This window comes from Rosa rugosa, chromosome 4 (genome assembly GCF_958449725.1).
Source record: "Rosa rugosa chromosome 4, drRosRugo1.1, whole genome shotgun sequence".
NCBI lineage: Eukaryota > Viridiplantae > Streptophyta > Magnoliopsida > Rosales > Rosaceae > Rosa > Rosa rugosa.
The window spans coordinates 40,372,738-40,388,103 of NC_084823.1; the positions used below are offsets into that span (position 1 = coordinate 40,372,738).

The following is a 15,366-nucleotide window of genomic DNA, read 5'->3' on the forward strand; positions in this document are numbered from 1 at the left end:
TTTCCCACTTATCATCAATAAAGTGGGCTGTTAGCACCATGTAGTTGAAATTTTGAACACTTGTCCAAGTGTCAGTGGTTAGGCAGACCCTATAGTGTGCTAAATCAATTTTCAACTTCTTCTTTGTGTTATCATACAATGTAAGAAAATTTTTAACCAAAGTTTTCCTACAAGGGACCTTAAACATTGGCACTGCAACATGACAAAAATGCCTAAACCCTTGCTTTTCAACGAAGCTAAAAGGAAGCTCATCAACTACAACCATTTCAACACATGCTTTCATAACTTCAAGAGGATTAAATGCAACCATTTTCATAGAATTACCCTTACTTTTATCACCAGCAAGCACTTTCTGATTTTTATCTATCGCTCTCCTTCCGGGATAATACTTACATGATTTGTTTATGTGCCTAATCATCCCTTGAGTCCCATTTTTGTAAGGATCACAAGCATAGTCTCCTAGAGGACCCTTAGGACAATATATACACTTAGCCCTCCTAAATTCTTCTACAATATCTTCTTGACCCTTTACTTTAGTGACTTTTACATCTTTATATTCCTTAAAGTGCTCCCACACCCAACTACGTTTTCTATCAGCTCGAGGATTGTTACTAACCTTGTCAGATGCGGAAGCTGGAGCTCCTCCATCCGTGACATCTTCTTCAGCTCTGTCAGGGATTGAGGGAGAGGTACCAGTTGAAGAAACAACTAGACTAGAATCTCCTTCTTTCTGTCCTTGAGCTTTCTTATTCTTCTTACTGTTTTTAAACTGAAACAAGTAAATTACACAACAGTCAGGTTACTCGATTACATATAAACATGCAAATCTCTTTGCAGTTTGCATATAATGAACTAAAATTTCACTACTAAAATCAAGCTACACAATCAAGCTACACAATCATACTGCTACACAATCAATGTACTACATGAAAACAGAACCCCAAATTCAAATCAAGCTACACAATCATGCTGCTACACAATCCCAAATTCAAATCAATCCCAAATTCAAATCAGCCAACTTTTCTAGCCAAAACACAGTCAAGTAAGCAACATCATAAAGCTCCAAAATACTTATAATCCCCAAAGCAACCAACTTTATAGCACCAAAACACAGTCCGGTAAGCAAAATACGCAAACCAACCAACTTTACATAGCTCCAAAACGCTCATAATCCAAATTTCCTAGTCAGTAGTCACATTAACCAAATAAACCACAAAAGCAACAAACTTTCGATCCCCAAAACATAGTCCAAGCAAAACCCATCATTAAACAAACCCCAAAATACACAAAGCCACCAACTTTACATAACTCCACACCCAAATCCAATGAAAAAAAAAACAGAACCGATTTCAAAATCAGCCCCACAAATTCAAAAAAAAAATCTGAGAAAGTGAGAGACTTACTCCCAGTTTTCCCATCGATTCGGAGTGGGAGGCTTGAAGAAACGAGTTGAAGAATCGATTCCTCGATGGAGGGCAGAGAGGAGTGAGAGCCTTCGAATCTTCGAGGAGGGCAGAGAGGAGTGAGAGAAGAGCCACAGCTTCCGATCTTCGATGGAGTAGAGGAGTGAGAGAAGAGCGAGAGCCTTCGAGTCTTCGATGGAGGAGACTTGGATCGAGTAGGTAGAGCTGTTGTTTCGGTCTCAGTTCTTCGAGAGGCTGAGAGTCTTCGATGGAGGTAAGCAGAGAGGAGTGAGACTGTGAGAGTGAGAGGCTGACAGGCTGAGAGTCTTCGATGGAGGAGAGCAGAGAGGCGTGAGACTGCGAGAGTGAGAGGCTGAGAGGCTGGGAGTCTTCGATGGAGGAGAGAGGCTCGATTTAGGATTTTAGGGTTTGGGTGAGTTTGAGAACGGCAGAAGACCAGAAGTAGAACGCGTTTAGCCTTTTAGGGCTGAAATCAACGACAAGTCGTGCGTCGCATAAGAAAATCGGGTCGGGTCGGTCAAAACGGTATGTATTTGACCCATACCGAGGCCGACCCGTTTAGCTGCTATTCGGTTCGGGTCGGGTCGGTATTCTGTGGAATTGAAGTTGCAGACCGAGCCGATCGGTATCGGCCCGGATCGGTCGGATTCGGTCTCGGTTTTCCGGTATGCAATTCCCAGCCCTAATATTTCTCCTCATTCTCACAAGACTAGTGAGATAAAAGAACTTATTGTTCTTATCACCATTGACATATTTTTTCTATCAATTAACATGAAATCTAAAAAAGTGGGGCATTGTTTTTTTCTGCCCCACACTGCAGACGAGACCCACCGACTCTTCTAGAGCCTATATCCTTCTATCTATGAAGTAGTGAATTACACAATTAATTTCAAGCATGTTTGATTCTTGATGGTAAGAGCAATTAAACATATTCTTCCAGTTCACAGCCGCAAATATTGGTCAATAGAGGATAAGAAAAATCAAAGTTTTCAACCCTGAGGTAGAAGATTTGCCGAAAGTTTTCTATTATTCGTCTTCCTCTTTTATTTCTTTTTAGTTTTTGTTGATTTTGATTTTCTAAATTTTAATTGTGTTTTTTCTTTGAATGAAGAAAAGTTTAATTTTATATCAGAAATACATAATGTCATGTCATTTCCATATCACTTGGTGTTGTGTTGACATCATTCAAACAATAAATCTGAACTATTGAACATTTTAAAATCTAATGGCTCACAAAGTGTGTCAAAATTTGTGTAAAATATGGTGTCCCTTGATCCGGACCCAAAAATAATTAGGGGTGTGTATATAAAACTTCTCTTTTCATTTTCTTCTGGGTCTATTCTTTTTTACTAATTATACATGAAAGTATTTCTAGTTTTATCTATTCTTTTTTGAACTCAAATATGGGTGGTAATATATTCATCTAAAGTCAGAAAAAGTCGTTACATACCATTCCGTTGCCATCAACAGACAGACAAGAAGATAGTGGTAGTACTCACAGTGGTACATAAAAATAGACCTAATCATTAATTATTCATGTACGTAGATATTGCGGGAATCCTCCTTTGGTACTACTCCAGAGGCGCTAGAGAAACATAAAGTGCGCACAAATGCTTAGCTTCCTAATACAAGAAAATTATTGTAATTAGACTAATTAAAAACATAAAGATGGGCCTAGGGCTAAAAACCCTAGCCCAAAATTGTGCAGTCCAAAGTAGCCCAAGAAGAAGGCCCACTCAAGGTCCAGCAGGCTTGGCTTGGCCTAGGTTCAGTCACCACCTCCAGACCACCCAACTTCCAACGCAGCTCCACCCCTGTGCCTGTTCAGCCATGTCCCCGCCGCCACGAGTCCACCACAATCCGCCACGACCGAAAACCTGATGAACCACGCCGCCACAAGAAAACACGACGAACCACGCTGCCACAAGCTGCATCACCACGAACCCGTCTCGATTTCACCGTCCCTGATCGACGCCGCCACCGAATTCAAATCGCGCTGTCTATCCAAACCTCCATCAACACGAGATCGGCCACCTCCCAGAGATCTCCTGCTAGAAACTCGAAACCAAATTCACCTGCTAGAAAACTTGAGCAACCCAATCACAAAAAGACTACCCGAACAGACCCATTCAGTCCCCGTTCGGCAGCAGAACCACGTGACGTCGGCGAGGCCAAGGCTAGCCGAGATGCCAGGGCCGCCGCCGGACGAGAGATTTGCACTTTGGCCGCCGCCGAGTTAGGGTTTCTCTTAAAGGGAGGGAGGGAGGGAGGGCGAGAGATTTGCACTTTGGCCGCCGCCGAGTTAGGGTTTCTCTTAAAGGGAGGGAGAGAGAGAGAGAGAGAGAGAGAGAGAGAGAGAGAGGGAGAGAGAGAGAGGGAGGGAGGGAGGGAGGGAGGGAGGGAGGAGGGAGGGAGGGGGGAGGGAGGGAGGGAGGGAGGGAGAGAGAGAGAGAGAGAGAGACCTAGTTTACGGTATAAGACTTGGTTTCATCTATTCTTTTTCATGATAGGATTGAGTATAGTAAATGAGCTCCATTTTTCTAAATTCATTTATTTATAGTAGGTACAACTTAATGTTAGTTGATAAAATGTGTATCACATAAGTATTAAAAATAACCTCAATCATTTTAAAATTAATGATTTGAAGTTGGTGAATCATAATCATATGTTAGAACACCACAATATTTGTCCTTTGGGAGTTAAGCTGGTGAATCATAATCTTCTGGGAGGATGGAGTTGAAGAAAAGTAATGAAACCCACGATTGCCAAACCAGACTTTTATCCAGCTACCATAACATGATATACTCCTTGGCAATTACAATGTGCAGAAGAGAAGTCCGAGCCCTCAGCTTAATTAGATAAGAAAAAGGAGATAAGGCATTGCATATCAACTAGATGTTGGATATAGTCACTGAGTCAGTTATATTGTATGTTAGATGGTAACAGACTCTGAATTAAAGTAGCCGACCTCAAATTGATGGCCGGCTAATGTGATGCCATAAACTACCTCATTTACTTTGATGCAACGAGCAAAATAGTCATAAATGAAAATTAGGTTCAAAGTTCCATAACAGTCAATTAAGATGATCAGCTAATAGTCAATCGCAATCTCTCTTTCAAGGGTTAACCTACTCGACCCGCTTGCCATCACTTTCTTTTCACATCAGATCTCTAGCTAGGCACAAGACTACTACAGAGTAGAAGTTTAAAGGATAGACTTGGGAATACTTGCTAAGAAGGGAGGTAAAATATTTTATCTATGCAATGCCAATATGCATCTGATAAGCCAGTAGTGAATCACAATTTCAACAAGACAATAGCAGTAAGGCATACTAGTGACACTTCTAAGAACAGTGGCATTGTTATCATCTATAGATATCCAACTATAGGACCATTCCGTCCAAGTCTGCCTTTCAACAACCATGAACATCAAAACTTCTAGAACTACAATCTAGGGACGGCTTTCAGCTTTCGGGTTCACTCTTGTACAAATCCGAATAACTAACAGTTTCAAATTTCAATATAACAAAGTCACCTTCATCTCAATAAAATTAAAACCTATCTTGTACATCCGAACTGGTAGCATACTCATGTGGTATTTTGCCTATATATCTCATCTGCTTCCCAAAATTGGTATAGAAGATAACTGCCATGGCCTATAATCACATAAGATCATTCCAAAACATGGTCTGGCAACAAAAAGAATAAGAGCTAGAGCTCATGATACACGGTTATGATCTTCTGATTTTCAAGTAACATATTGTCACCATTCATTTCCAACCCATAACGAGTTCAAACATTGAAACTGTTACCATTGCAGCCATGATAGCAAGATTTGCAACAAACAGATCAAAAGCACTTGCAAAATCTATTTGCCTTTTATTTCTTAAATAGCATAATACAACAGTCACCAGGATACAAACCATAGAAGTGATAGAGCAAACAAAAGCAGCCTAAACACAAAGAGAATTGCATTCTATCAATATTCATAGGAGAATCATAACATAACCGAAATTGTTAAAAATCTAACCAGACAAAGTTGGAATCATCCCAGCCTCTCTGGCATAAGCAAATATGCCACCGGCTCTGATAACCGGACCGGCATCCCCGATCGGCTTCAACACATACTCTTTCCCAGTCGTGTGATTGATCAGACGGCTCTCGCTCAGCTCAATGCTCACCACATCACCGGTCCTGCACTCCTCGCAAATCCTCGTCTCCGATTCCAGCGGGTACACCTCGCCGGTGGCCACCGAGTTCCTGAAGAAGATGCGCGCGTACGACTCCGCCACCACCGCCGCCACTCCCGCCGCGCCGAGAGCCACCGGCGCGTGCTCGCGGGACGAGCCGCAGCCGAAGTTGGCGCCGCCGATGACGATGGAGTACTTGGACTTGGTCTCGTTGGGGTCGACGAAGCGCGTGGAGTAGGACGCCGGGAGGCCGCAGAGGGCGTAGGAGCCGAGCTTCTCGTACTCGGAGGGGTTGGAGGGGACGAGGGTGAGGTACTCGGCGGGGATGATCTGGTCAGTGTCGATGTTGTCGCCGACGACGTAGCAGAGGCCGTGGAAGGAGGTGGAGGGAGTGGTGGAGGCTGCGGCGGAGGCGCGTGTGGAGAAGGTGGCGCGTGGGGTTGGGGTTTGGGAGAGGTGTTGGGTGGATAAGGATTTGGTGGGGATGGGAGAGGTGGTGGTGGTGGTTGGGAATTTGAGGTGGGTTGGGGTTGAGAGAGAGGGAGAGGGTTTGTGAGAGGTGGTGGTGGTGAAGCTAGGGTTTGGGGAGATGGAGAGGGAGGTGGCGGCCATCGGGAATTTTGAGAATGAGGAAATGGAGGCGGCTGGAGGAAGTGGAATGAGGGGTACTGACTCACTCACTGGGTGAGCTTCTGTAAAATACTTGTCGTTTGGACGGAAGTGGTTAGGTTGGATTTTGCTTGATACAGGTTGACAAGTCGTGCGCTATCTAAACGACGACCTATGTGATTTTTTTTTTTTTTTTTTTTTGATTGAAAATCATAACTATTGTTTATCCATTTTGACACAAATTCAATACAGGTGCTCATTGAGAGCGAACTTAGCAAAACAATGAGTTAAACTTTTAGGATTAGGAAGTCCGTGTATATAGTTATACTTTTAGGATTAGGAGTCCATGGTGAACAAAAGAGCCTTAATGTCTTCTATGATGAAATTCTTCTTGAACTTCCACTTATCAGTGGAATTTCAGGTTTAGAGCTAACAATTTTGACGATGATGGAATTAGTTCAGGTCCAATGTAAATTTTAGACACTGCTGACTGAGTGATTAACGAAAAATATGTGCATAGAAATCCATATTACATTTCGTGCATACATGTTTTATTTGAATTTTAGGTTTCTTGAATAAAATTAGTCTTGTAAATCAATAATAAGCTATGAGGAGGATGAGTCTCATCTCACTGCATTTTCATCAAATTCGTCCTAGGAGAAGAATTAGATTCCACAATGAATCAATTAAAATTAAAACCGGAGATCTTAAACCAAAATACAATGCCCATGGCTCCATTGCCAAATTTATCATGTACCTAGCCCTAGAGAAACCTAATATCCAATCCCCATGCCATGACTATTTTGGAGTAATCCCCCAACTTCAATTCCACCAAAAGAAGCTAATCTAAAAGTCGAAAACCATCAACATTAATTTTGGCGACTCTAACACAAGGGGGAGGCCATGCCATAACAACTTGATCTCGTGGATGTCTACTAATTGGCACGAAAACTAATCTTCAAATTTTTTTATGTATTGAAAGGAGTTTTGATCGAATTGAGCATCAAAACATCTCCATTTAGACATGCAACAAGCATAAGTAAATATGCCCTTCCACAGATTAGAGTTCGAATTCAGGTTTCAAACTCATATTTGTAAATAACGAATCCTCAAAGTTGAAAGAAAAAGAATGGCGAGCAATGGAGGGGAGGGAATGCTGCTCTATGTCAACGTTGCTTAAGGGCAACTGTAGAGGGTGTGAAGTGAAGACTCCAGAGGATCGATGCAAAAAGGGGATGAATAATCATTAGTTAAATTTCTTCTTTTTCTTTGCTCATCGGTAAAAATTTTACATTGAGAAAACAAGCAAAAAAAATCTTGATCTTTTGGAGGAACCCGAAGATGCCAAATGAATTACCATTTAGAGGTGGGAAGGGGATATGTCTCAAGCCAGCACTATAAGCAAATTTCACATAAAACATCAATGAGAAGTCCAAGGTTCTAAGCATGGGTTTGAGGGTTGCAGTGGCAACTGGTGGTAGCCCGAACGGATCGTTGTTACTTTGTCACCGCGGCGGTTGTGAGATTGGGGGCGTGGTGATCTTTTGGATCGGTTTTTCGATTTGATCTGATCTGGGGCCCCACAAGGAGAAGGTCTAGATCGATGGCTTTGGTGGGAGTGGGACGCAGTGGAGGAAGATCGAAGTTCTGATTCGTTATGGTCTATGGTTGGGGACGCAGTGGCTATGGCTACTCTTAGGGCTGGGCGTCCGGACTCGAAAGACCGAGGACCCGACCCGAACCGAGGAAAAAAGCCCGATTCAGTTCGGTTTTGATATAGAAATTCTCGGTTCGGTCTAAAGCCCAACCTGAATGCATATAATCGGTTCGGTCTCGAGCTTCAAATTTTGAGGGACCGAAAGCCCGAACAGACCCGAATCTTGTATTAGTTGCCACATACCTCCCTCTTTCTCGATACCATCTCAGGCTCTCAGCCCCAGATTACCAGCTGAAATGTCCCTCAGTCCCTCCCTCACGATCTCACCCTTCTCTCTCTCTCTTTCTGTCCATTACCAACTCCTGCACCACTCTCTGTCTCCGAAATCCTCCTCCGCCAGTGAGTCCTTGATTAGATGCGAAGCTCCAGAAGTTTTCCTCCGCCGTTTCAATTCTCCCATCGCCGTCACTGGGGGGGGGGGGATTGTTGTCATGTTGTGTTGGGCATGTTCTTCTCTTGACAGGACCCGCCCCGGATTTCACCCCAAATCCGAAGTGGCCCTGCGGGGCCCACCTTAGAAGAAATTCTACCAAAAATTTGGCGGAACTTCCCCTAAAATGGACTACCCAAAACCTGTAGAAAGCATATTTACACTTCTAAATCCCCCATCCTTATTCTCCTGGAGCCACCCTGCTCCTCAAATCAACATCAACCAGAAATCACATAACACAAATCACAACTTAAATAACATTAATTTGCTTAGGTAATCAGAGCAATTCTAACAGCAAGGGAAATCAAGGAAAACCTAAATCAAATAAAAATGCGGAAGCCATGCTGTTGACTATGCCTCAACTCCAATGTACGCCCGACCTCAACTAATTTCGCCTGCAAACTGGGCATTTGAAACCGAAGGGCCCAGGGGAAAGTAATTGAAAAACACGTTAGAGTGAGTGGACAAAAATAATCGACTAAATAAATAATTTAAATAAAACAAGTTGTATTACTTCCCCACGAATTTAAATTATTTAAAACTTCGATGCATGCAACGTTTATAAAACGTATGTTTTTAAAACTCGAAGTCTCGTGAAAACATATCAGTCCCCGCTGGCTAAGAGAATTGGACTAGCCCCGCTAGTCAAGTAACCAATAAAAGGATATAGGGAAGAGATTTCACCATACTGGTAAAGGAGCCCCTCAGGCTCTATCTACCCTCGATTGCCACTCACACATAGATTGTGTGAGGAGGAGAACTAATAACCTCGACTGCCACCCACGTGAGGAGGAGAATAAGCTACCTCAACTGCCACTCACAAACACAAAGTAAGTGAGGAGGAGACCTAATCGAATGACCCGAATATGGTGAGGAAAAACAATCGAAAACCAGTAAATCAGTAAGGCTTCCCCAACCTCGCAACAAAACACGAGTATGAATCCCATCCATACTCGGAAAATCTCAAGAAAATATATACTCCAATGACGTGGCCCCGCACGCCAAAATATTCTAGAATTCATAAACCATTAGGCGAGAAATAATCGATAAAATAATTCAATCGAAAATCCCATTTTCGAAAAATATTCCAAAAAATCTCAATATCGACGAATAAAATATATTAATAAATTCCGGAAAGTAATTCGTCGAAAATCACTTAAATCATGATTTCAAATAAAAGCCATATATCGGAGATACTTATCAAAGGCTCAAAATCCATTCCCGAATCATAATTGAAAATAAATTATAATTAATCTCCGAAAATTTAATCATATTCCGAAAACAAATCATAAAATCCAAATCTGAGCATAATAGATTCGTATCTGAAATTCATATGGAAAAACAATGCCAAAATTTTAATCCAAGGCAAAATATTATGCTCGATAATAAAATGATAAATGAATTATTATTTCGGGAAAAAATAAATGCATGCATCATTCTTTAAAAATAAAAGTCCACTCACAGTACTATTCAGGTGATCACGCATACGAGTTCCTTCGTCGAGCAATCGCTCGGTACGTCACCCTGTACACAATTATATTCCGTGAATAACTATTCAACAAATTAATATGATTCCTAAAATCAATTCCTTATAATTACATCTCCACTTCTTCTCGGATTCAACCCAAATTATACCACTAATACCAATTCGTTAATTTAAAGGTTCCAAGGCAGAACCGAGAGATATCCGACGGTCGGATTCTCGTAATTCGATAATCGAAACCCTAAACTTCAAAAATTCATAATTAATTCCAAGCTTCTCCAAAATTCACCAAATTTCATATACAAACTCTACAGAAATTATAGGATTAAATTGACTAAAAACTGAAGTCAAATGGCAGCCGGAGGCGCCGCCACGCGCCTGTTACAGTGGCGGCGCGTGGGATTCACGTGCCACCTCCACCAGCTCCGATGGCCACCAAATTTAGGCAGCACCACCTACTCATCTAGCCCAATAATTCTCTCAACTACATCAAAGCCAGAAAATGCCTAGAACTACCTCAATAATTAAGGAGAAGATTATACCCGAAACGTGAACAGTGTCAAGAAATTCAAACCTTTGATTCGTCGATTTTTCCTTCGATTCGTGGAACAAGGCTTGGAGGAATGCCACCCCCGTTGCCAGGCGAGTCGATTAAGTCCAGGAAAGCCGCCGGAAATGGCCGAAATCTGGAAAATGGCACACTGCTACAGTAAACTTCAACAGTTCGATTCGTCGTTTTCCGGCCACAACACTGCGTTCCACCACCACAGACGAGTCGAGGACGGAGAGATGAATCCAATGGTGGTTGCAGCTCGCTCCCAGGTGGCCGGACGCGAGCTTGATGATGATGAACAGTAACTGGAGAAAAGAGAGACAGAGAGGAAACGCAGGGGAGAGAAGAGAGAGAGAGAGAGAGGAAAAGAAAGTTACCCGGCCACAGTAGAAAATCGAATTTATACTTTCTACCATCTACAATAACTTTTGTTTTTCGCCCATAACTATCGCATACGAACTCCGATTTTTACGTACCACATATGCACGCGCTCGGTTTAACGTTCTCTACAACTTTCATGCAGGAAATTTTCTCAAATTTTGACCCGAACAAAAAGTCAACTTTTAGGGCCACTAAAAGTATCGAAACAAAGTAAAAAGTGAAAGTAATTGTCGTTTACCGTCCAAATGACTAGTAAACTGGTAAATTGAGATACGGGATGTAACATCTCTGCTGCGCTGCTGGGCTCTGTCTTTGCTATCAGCTGCAGAAGGCATGGAAGGAAAAGAGTTTAGTTTTGTTTAATCATGTTGCTTCTGTGGTCAAAGAAGAAGAATTCGAATGGTTTGGAGTGGTGCCGTGGTTTTTGTGACATAATAGAAACAAAAGTCTTTTTGGTCAAAGGGGGATGCAAGGTGTTGAATTATTAGATAAAGCTGCTTCTTGGTTGGAGTTTTGTAAGGCAGGAACAAAGGACAAGTGGGAACAAATTGGAAGCTGGAGTTGGGTTTGAATATACAGCTATGTAGTGGGGCTTCTCCTTTGGTGAAACTGTGGACCAGGCGGTGGTCTGTTGATTTTGTTTTTGTTTCTGGGTGTTTCTTTCCTTTTTCTATCTCCATTCATGGAGTTAGATGGAAGTCTCCTTCCCTCTTAATTGTATATGGGCCTTGGAGAGAGTAGAAACTAAAAAGTGAAAGAGGATTTTGGACTTCTGGGGTTCTGTTTTGCTTCATTTCTCCCGCCTAGGATGAAATAAATATAAACTTTGCACAATTTATATTGACAGCATCTCGTGCTTCAGTGGTTAGGAGCAAGGCTTTCGTGTAGGAGGTCGGGGGTTCAAACCTCACCTCTCACCCAATTTTGTGTATAGCTTGCATAAAGCTGGGAAACTAGATTTTGGGCCCGAAAAGCCCGAAGACCGAACCGGCCCATTTAGGGTCGGTTTCTATCGGTTTCCATTTTTGAAAAAGCCTGAACCGGCCTGGACCGATTGATTCGGGCTCTGTCTCAGTCTCACCAAATTTCAGGCCCGACCCGACCCGAGCCCAAGCCTAGCTACTCTGATTCCTGCCTTGTCCGTGGCTCTGGTGGGAGTGGGACGCTCCATATCTGGTTAGGTGGGACATGCCAGTCAGGGCCGTCCCGTGACAAAGTGAGGCCTAAGGCAAAAGTTAGAGAGGTTTTCCTTCCAAAAAAAAAAAGCTAAAAGGTAATAATGTCGACAAAAACAAGAAGAGAAATTTTCATTTGAAGGTCACTCTTCTTACTTTTTGGGATGCAAAAATGTTGATTAAGTTAGTGTATTTAAACTTTTTGAACAATTTTCTTTCAATAGATAACATGGCTAATCCATTCAATCTTTCTTGTGACATGGTTGATCGTAAATATGATTTTATTAGTTTCAATTTTGAAAAGCTTCTTTCAGCAGAAGCAACTGTAACAGGAATAGTTAATAGTATTCTATAAGCAATCATGGTATTTGAGAAACAATCACATCTTTGAACAAAGTGCAGAACTTCAATTGGTGTTTCTACTTTTTGATCTAAATCTTTGTTTAGCATTTCAGTTAACAATCTTAATTCTAAATGCAGCTCTGAACCATCTATATCAGAAACATTATCATGAGTAAGAAACTCTTCAAGTTTGAGACACTTTACTTTCAAATCAGTATCAACTAATGACTTTAATTGTTTCACATCACATAAAAAACCAAAAACACTTTCATATAATTGAAATTGTTCAAATCTACTGTGAAGGGAAGATATGGCTTGATCTACTATATATAAAAAATACTCAGTCCTAAAAGTATCTTCAACAGATATGTTGGTTCATCATTTGCATTCTCATCAAACTGCTTTTTTCTACAAGTCCTACATTTTTCACGAAATATAGGTTCTATTTCCATTTCAAGTGCAATCTCTCTAGCTGAAATCATAGCAGATGTAAATCCATATTCTCTATACTTCATAAAAAAAAAACCAAGCCTTCTAACAATTTAATAGCATCACCAATATCCATGTCTTTAGATTGTAGCTTTTTACTAACCAAGTCAACAGCATATAGCATATCATACAAGATAATCATGCCTAATAAAAATTCAAAGTTTGCAAAAGCATAGTCTGCTGACATTTCAACTTCACATTTTAGTGCACCATCTAAGTCATCTACATTTGCTAATTGTTGTAAAGCAGCTCTAATTTGTGGAGCTTGATATCTAATAGCCTTGACACTTTCTACCCGACTTTCCCACCGTGTTGTAGCCAATGCTTTGATAGTTAAATCACTTACATTATCTTCTAAAATTTTCCACCTCTTTGTTGAAGAAGAAAATAATACATATATTTTCTGTACAATTCCAAAAAAAGTTTTAGCTTTAGGACAAGAGTTAGCCATGTCAGAAAGCACAAGGTTCAGATTATGAGAGCCACATGGTGTGTAGAATGCTCTTGGATTAATTTCTAACAACCTTTTCTGGACACCTTGATGTTTTCCCTTCATGTTAGAACCATTATCATACCCCTGCCCTCTAGCATCATTAATATCAAGTTCTAGTTTGGCTATAACACTTATAAGTTCATCAAAAAGTCCTTTTCCAGTGGTGTCATCTACTCTTAAAAACTCTAAGAAATATTCTTCTAATTTTGCTGGGGTTTTTGATATATTCACACATCTCAAAATCAAAGTCATTTGTTCTCTTTTACTAATGTCAGGAGTACAATCAAGAATGATAGAAAAATACTTTGCCTCTTTTACTATTCTTAAGATTTCAGTTTTAATTTCAGAAGCTAAGAGATCTATCAATTCATTTTGTATTTTAGGTCCAAGATAATGACTATGAATTTCATCATCTTTTATACGCTGAAGATGTTCTTTCATTATTGGATCAAACTCTCCAATTGTCTCAATAAAACTCAGAAAAATTTCATTGTTGTCCTCACCTATCTTCTCATTTGTTCCCCGAAATGCCAAATTGTTTTTAGAAAGACCTTTAACAACAGCAATAATTCTTTTCAATACTTTTCTCCAATGAACTTTTTCTTTGTTAACTTGTTGTTGTAGAGCTCTATCAATCGTCTTATTTTTTAAGAGTCTCTCTTCTAACTCAAACCAACTACACATATTAGTGACATGTTGAATACTTCTTTCATGACCTTTAAGCCTGTCACTAAGATTTTGCCAATCTCTAAATCCTTCATTAGCTAACTGACTTCTACTATTCTTTGCATTAAATAACTTGCAACAAAAACAGAATACTCTATCTAGATCTTTTGAATAGACTAGCCATATTCTTTCACGAATTTCACCATTCAATGATCTGCAAGTATAGTGTTTTGAAGCAAAATGTCTAGACTTTTCATCTTTGGGAAAATCTAAGTCCTTGTGCCTAATAGGACCTTTTTCTACTAATAAATTTCTTAAGTTTGCATCAATGTTTTTCCATTGGCTGGGATCAAAAATATTTGTGTTAACATCGTTGAATTGTGGCACCCTTTCTACTAGATTTGGTTCAACACTCTCTGCCAGATTTTCTTCCACACTTGGTTCAACACTCTCTGCTAGATTTTCCACTACATTTGGTTCAACACTCTCTGCTAGATTTTCTACCACACTTGGTTCAACACTCTCTGCTACATTTACATTTTCAACTACATCTTCTTCTACAATTGGCACTGAATTCTCTACTGGACTTGCTACTGTCTCTTCTACTGATCCTGTGGCTTTTTCTTTGACAGTAACATACTTATCTAGTGCTCCTTTTTTGGATTGAATTAGCTTTTCTATCCTTCTCCTTAAATCAAATCCACATTCAAACTTCCTAGTAGACATATTTAGTACTAAAACAATTAAACAAATCAAACAACTATTCAACTATTCAAGGCTTCCAATAAAAAACAAAACGAACAAGCATTTCAGATTCCAACCAAAACAAGCAAATTCAAACCAAAAATAAAGAGAACAATTCAACATTTCCAAAAAGATAAAGAACAATAGAACCTGGTTTTATTAACCACAAACTTTGTGACTTGAGGCCTCGACAACTTGTTACAATTGTATCACCTTTCTGATTACAAAATTAGAACAGAGAATGGAACTCAGAAATTGAGGAAGAGAAATATTGCTTCTGTGCATCTATGACGGTTTGTCAATGGTTTAAATAGACATAAAATGAAGAAATATTACCGTTTGTCTTTGAAAGAAGCAGAGGGGAATCAGAAATTTCTGAATCAACAGCCAACGTTCCATCTTTGCCCAAATTGGTGAAGCCTTGTTCAGTTTTTGGTTAACTTCTTTTCTAATCCCAGAATGATGAAGAAAGAGGAAATTTTGGGGTGTTTAACCCAATAACACTTACCAATACAAAAGAAAAGGAGGAAATTTGGAGGCCTCATATAGTCACGGGTCTTTCTTCATCGGTCTCACGCGTCGTCTTCAGTGTAGAAGACTGCGTTCTGCTTTTTATTTATTTTGGGGTTTTTTTTTTTTAACTTATATATATATAATGAGCATTTTGAGA

The 15,366-nt window shown here is 40.3% G+C and overlaps 2 protein-coding genes and 1 long non-coding RNA gene across 5 annotated transcripts; all 3 read right to left on the reverse strand.

The window, feature by feature from the left end:
* Nucleotides 1-5,271: 5,271 nt before the first annotated feature.
* LOC133743142 (3-isopropylmalate dehydratase small subunit 1-like) lies at nucleotides 5,272-6,310 on the reverse strand. The gene has a single exon (XM_062170959.1). The coding sequence runs from the start codon at nucleotides 6,224-6,226 to the stop codon at nucleotides 5,450-5,452; it is 777 nt and encodes a 258-aa protein (XP_062026943.1). The 5' UTR covers nucleotides 6,227-6,310; the 3' UTR covers nucleotides 5,272-5,449.
* Nucleotides 6,311-7,002: 692 nt separating this feature from the next.
* Nucleotides 7,003-11,259, reverse strand: LOC133746087 (uncharacterized). Of its 3 annotated transcripts, none has more exons than XR_009863941.1 (4): nucleotides 10,428-11,259; nucleotides 9,833-9,894; nucleotides 8,686-8,772; nucleotides 7,003-8,570 (listed from the first exon to the last, which is right to left on the reverse strand). It is a non-coding gene; the product is annotated as an uncharacterized LOC133746087 (long non-coding RNA). The 3 variants fall into 3 exon arrangements; XR_009863940.1 differs by lacking the exon at nucleotides 7,003-8,570 and having other exon boundaries at nucleotides 8,605-8,772; nucleotides 10,428-10,918; nucleotides 11,026-11,253; XR_009863939.1 differs by lacking the exon at nucleotides 7,003-8,570 and having other exon boundaries at nucleotides 8,605-8,772; nucleotides 10,428-11,233.
* Nucleotides 11,260-12,252: 993 nt separating this feature from the next.
* On the reverse strand, nucleotides 12,253-14,678 carry LOC133744818 (uncharacterized). Its single transcript, XM_062172861.1, has 3 exons — nucleotides 12,831-14,678; nucleotides 12,386-12,532; nucleotides 12,253-12,285 (listed from the first exon to the last, which is right to left on the reverse strand). Exons 1-3 carry the CDS (start codon nucleotides 14,676-14,678, stop codon nucleotides 12,253-12,255), a joined length of 2,028 nt encoding a protein of 675 aa, XP_062028845.1.
* Nucleotides 14,679-15,366: the final 688 nt, after the last annotated feature.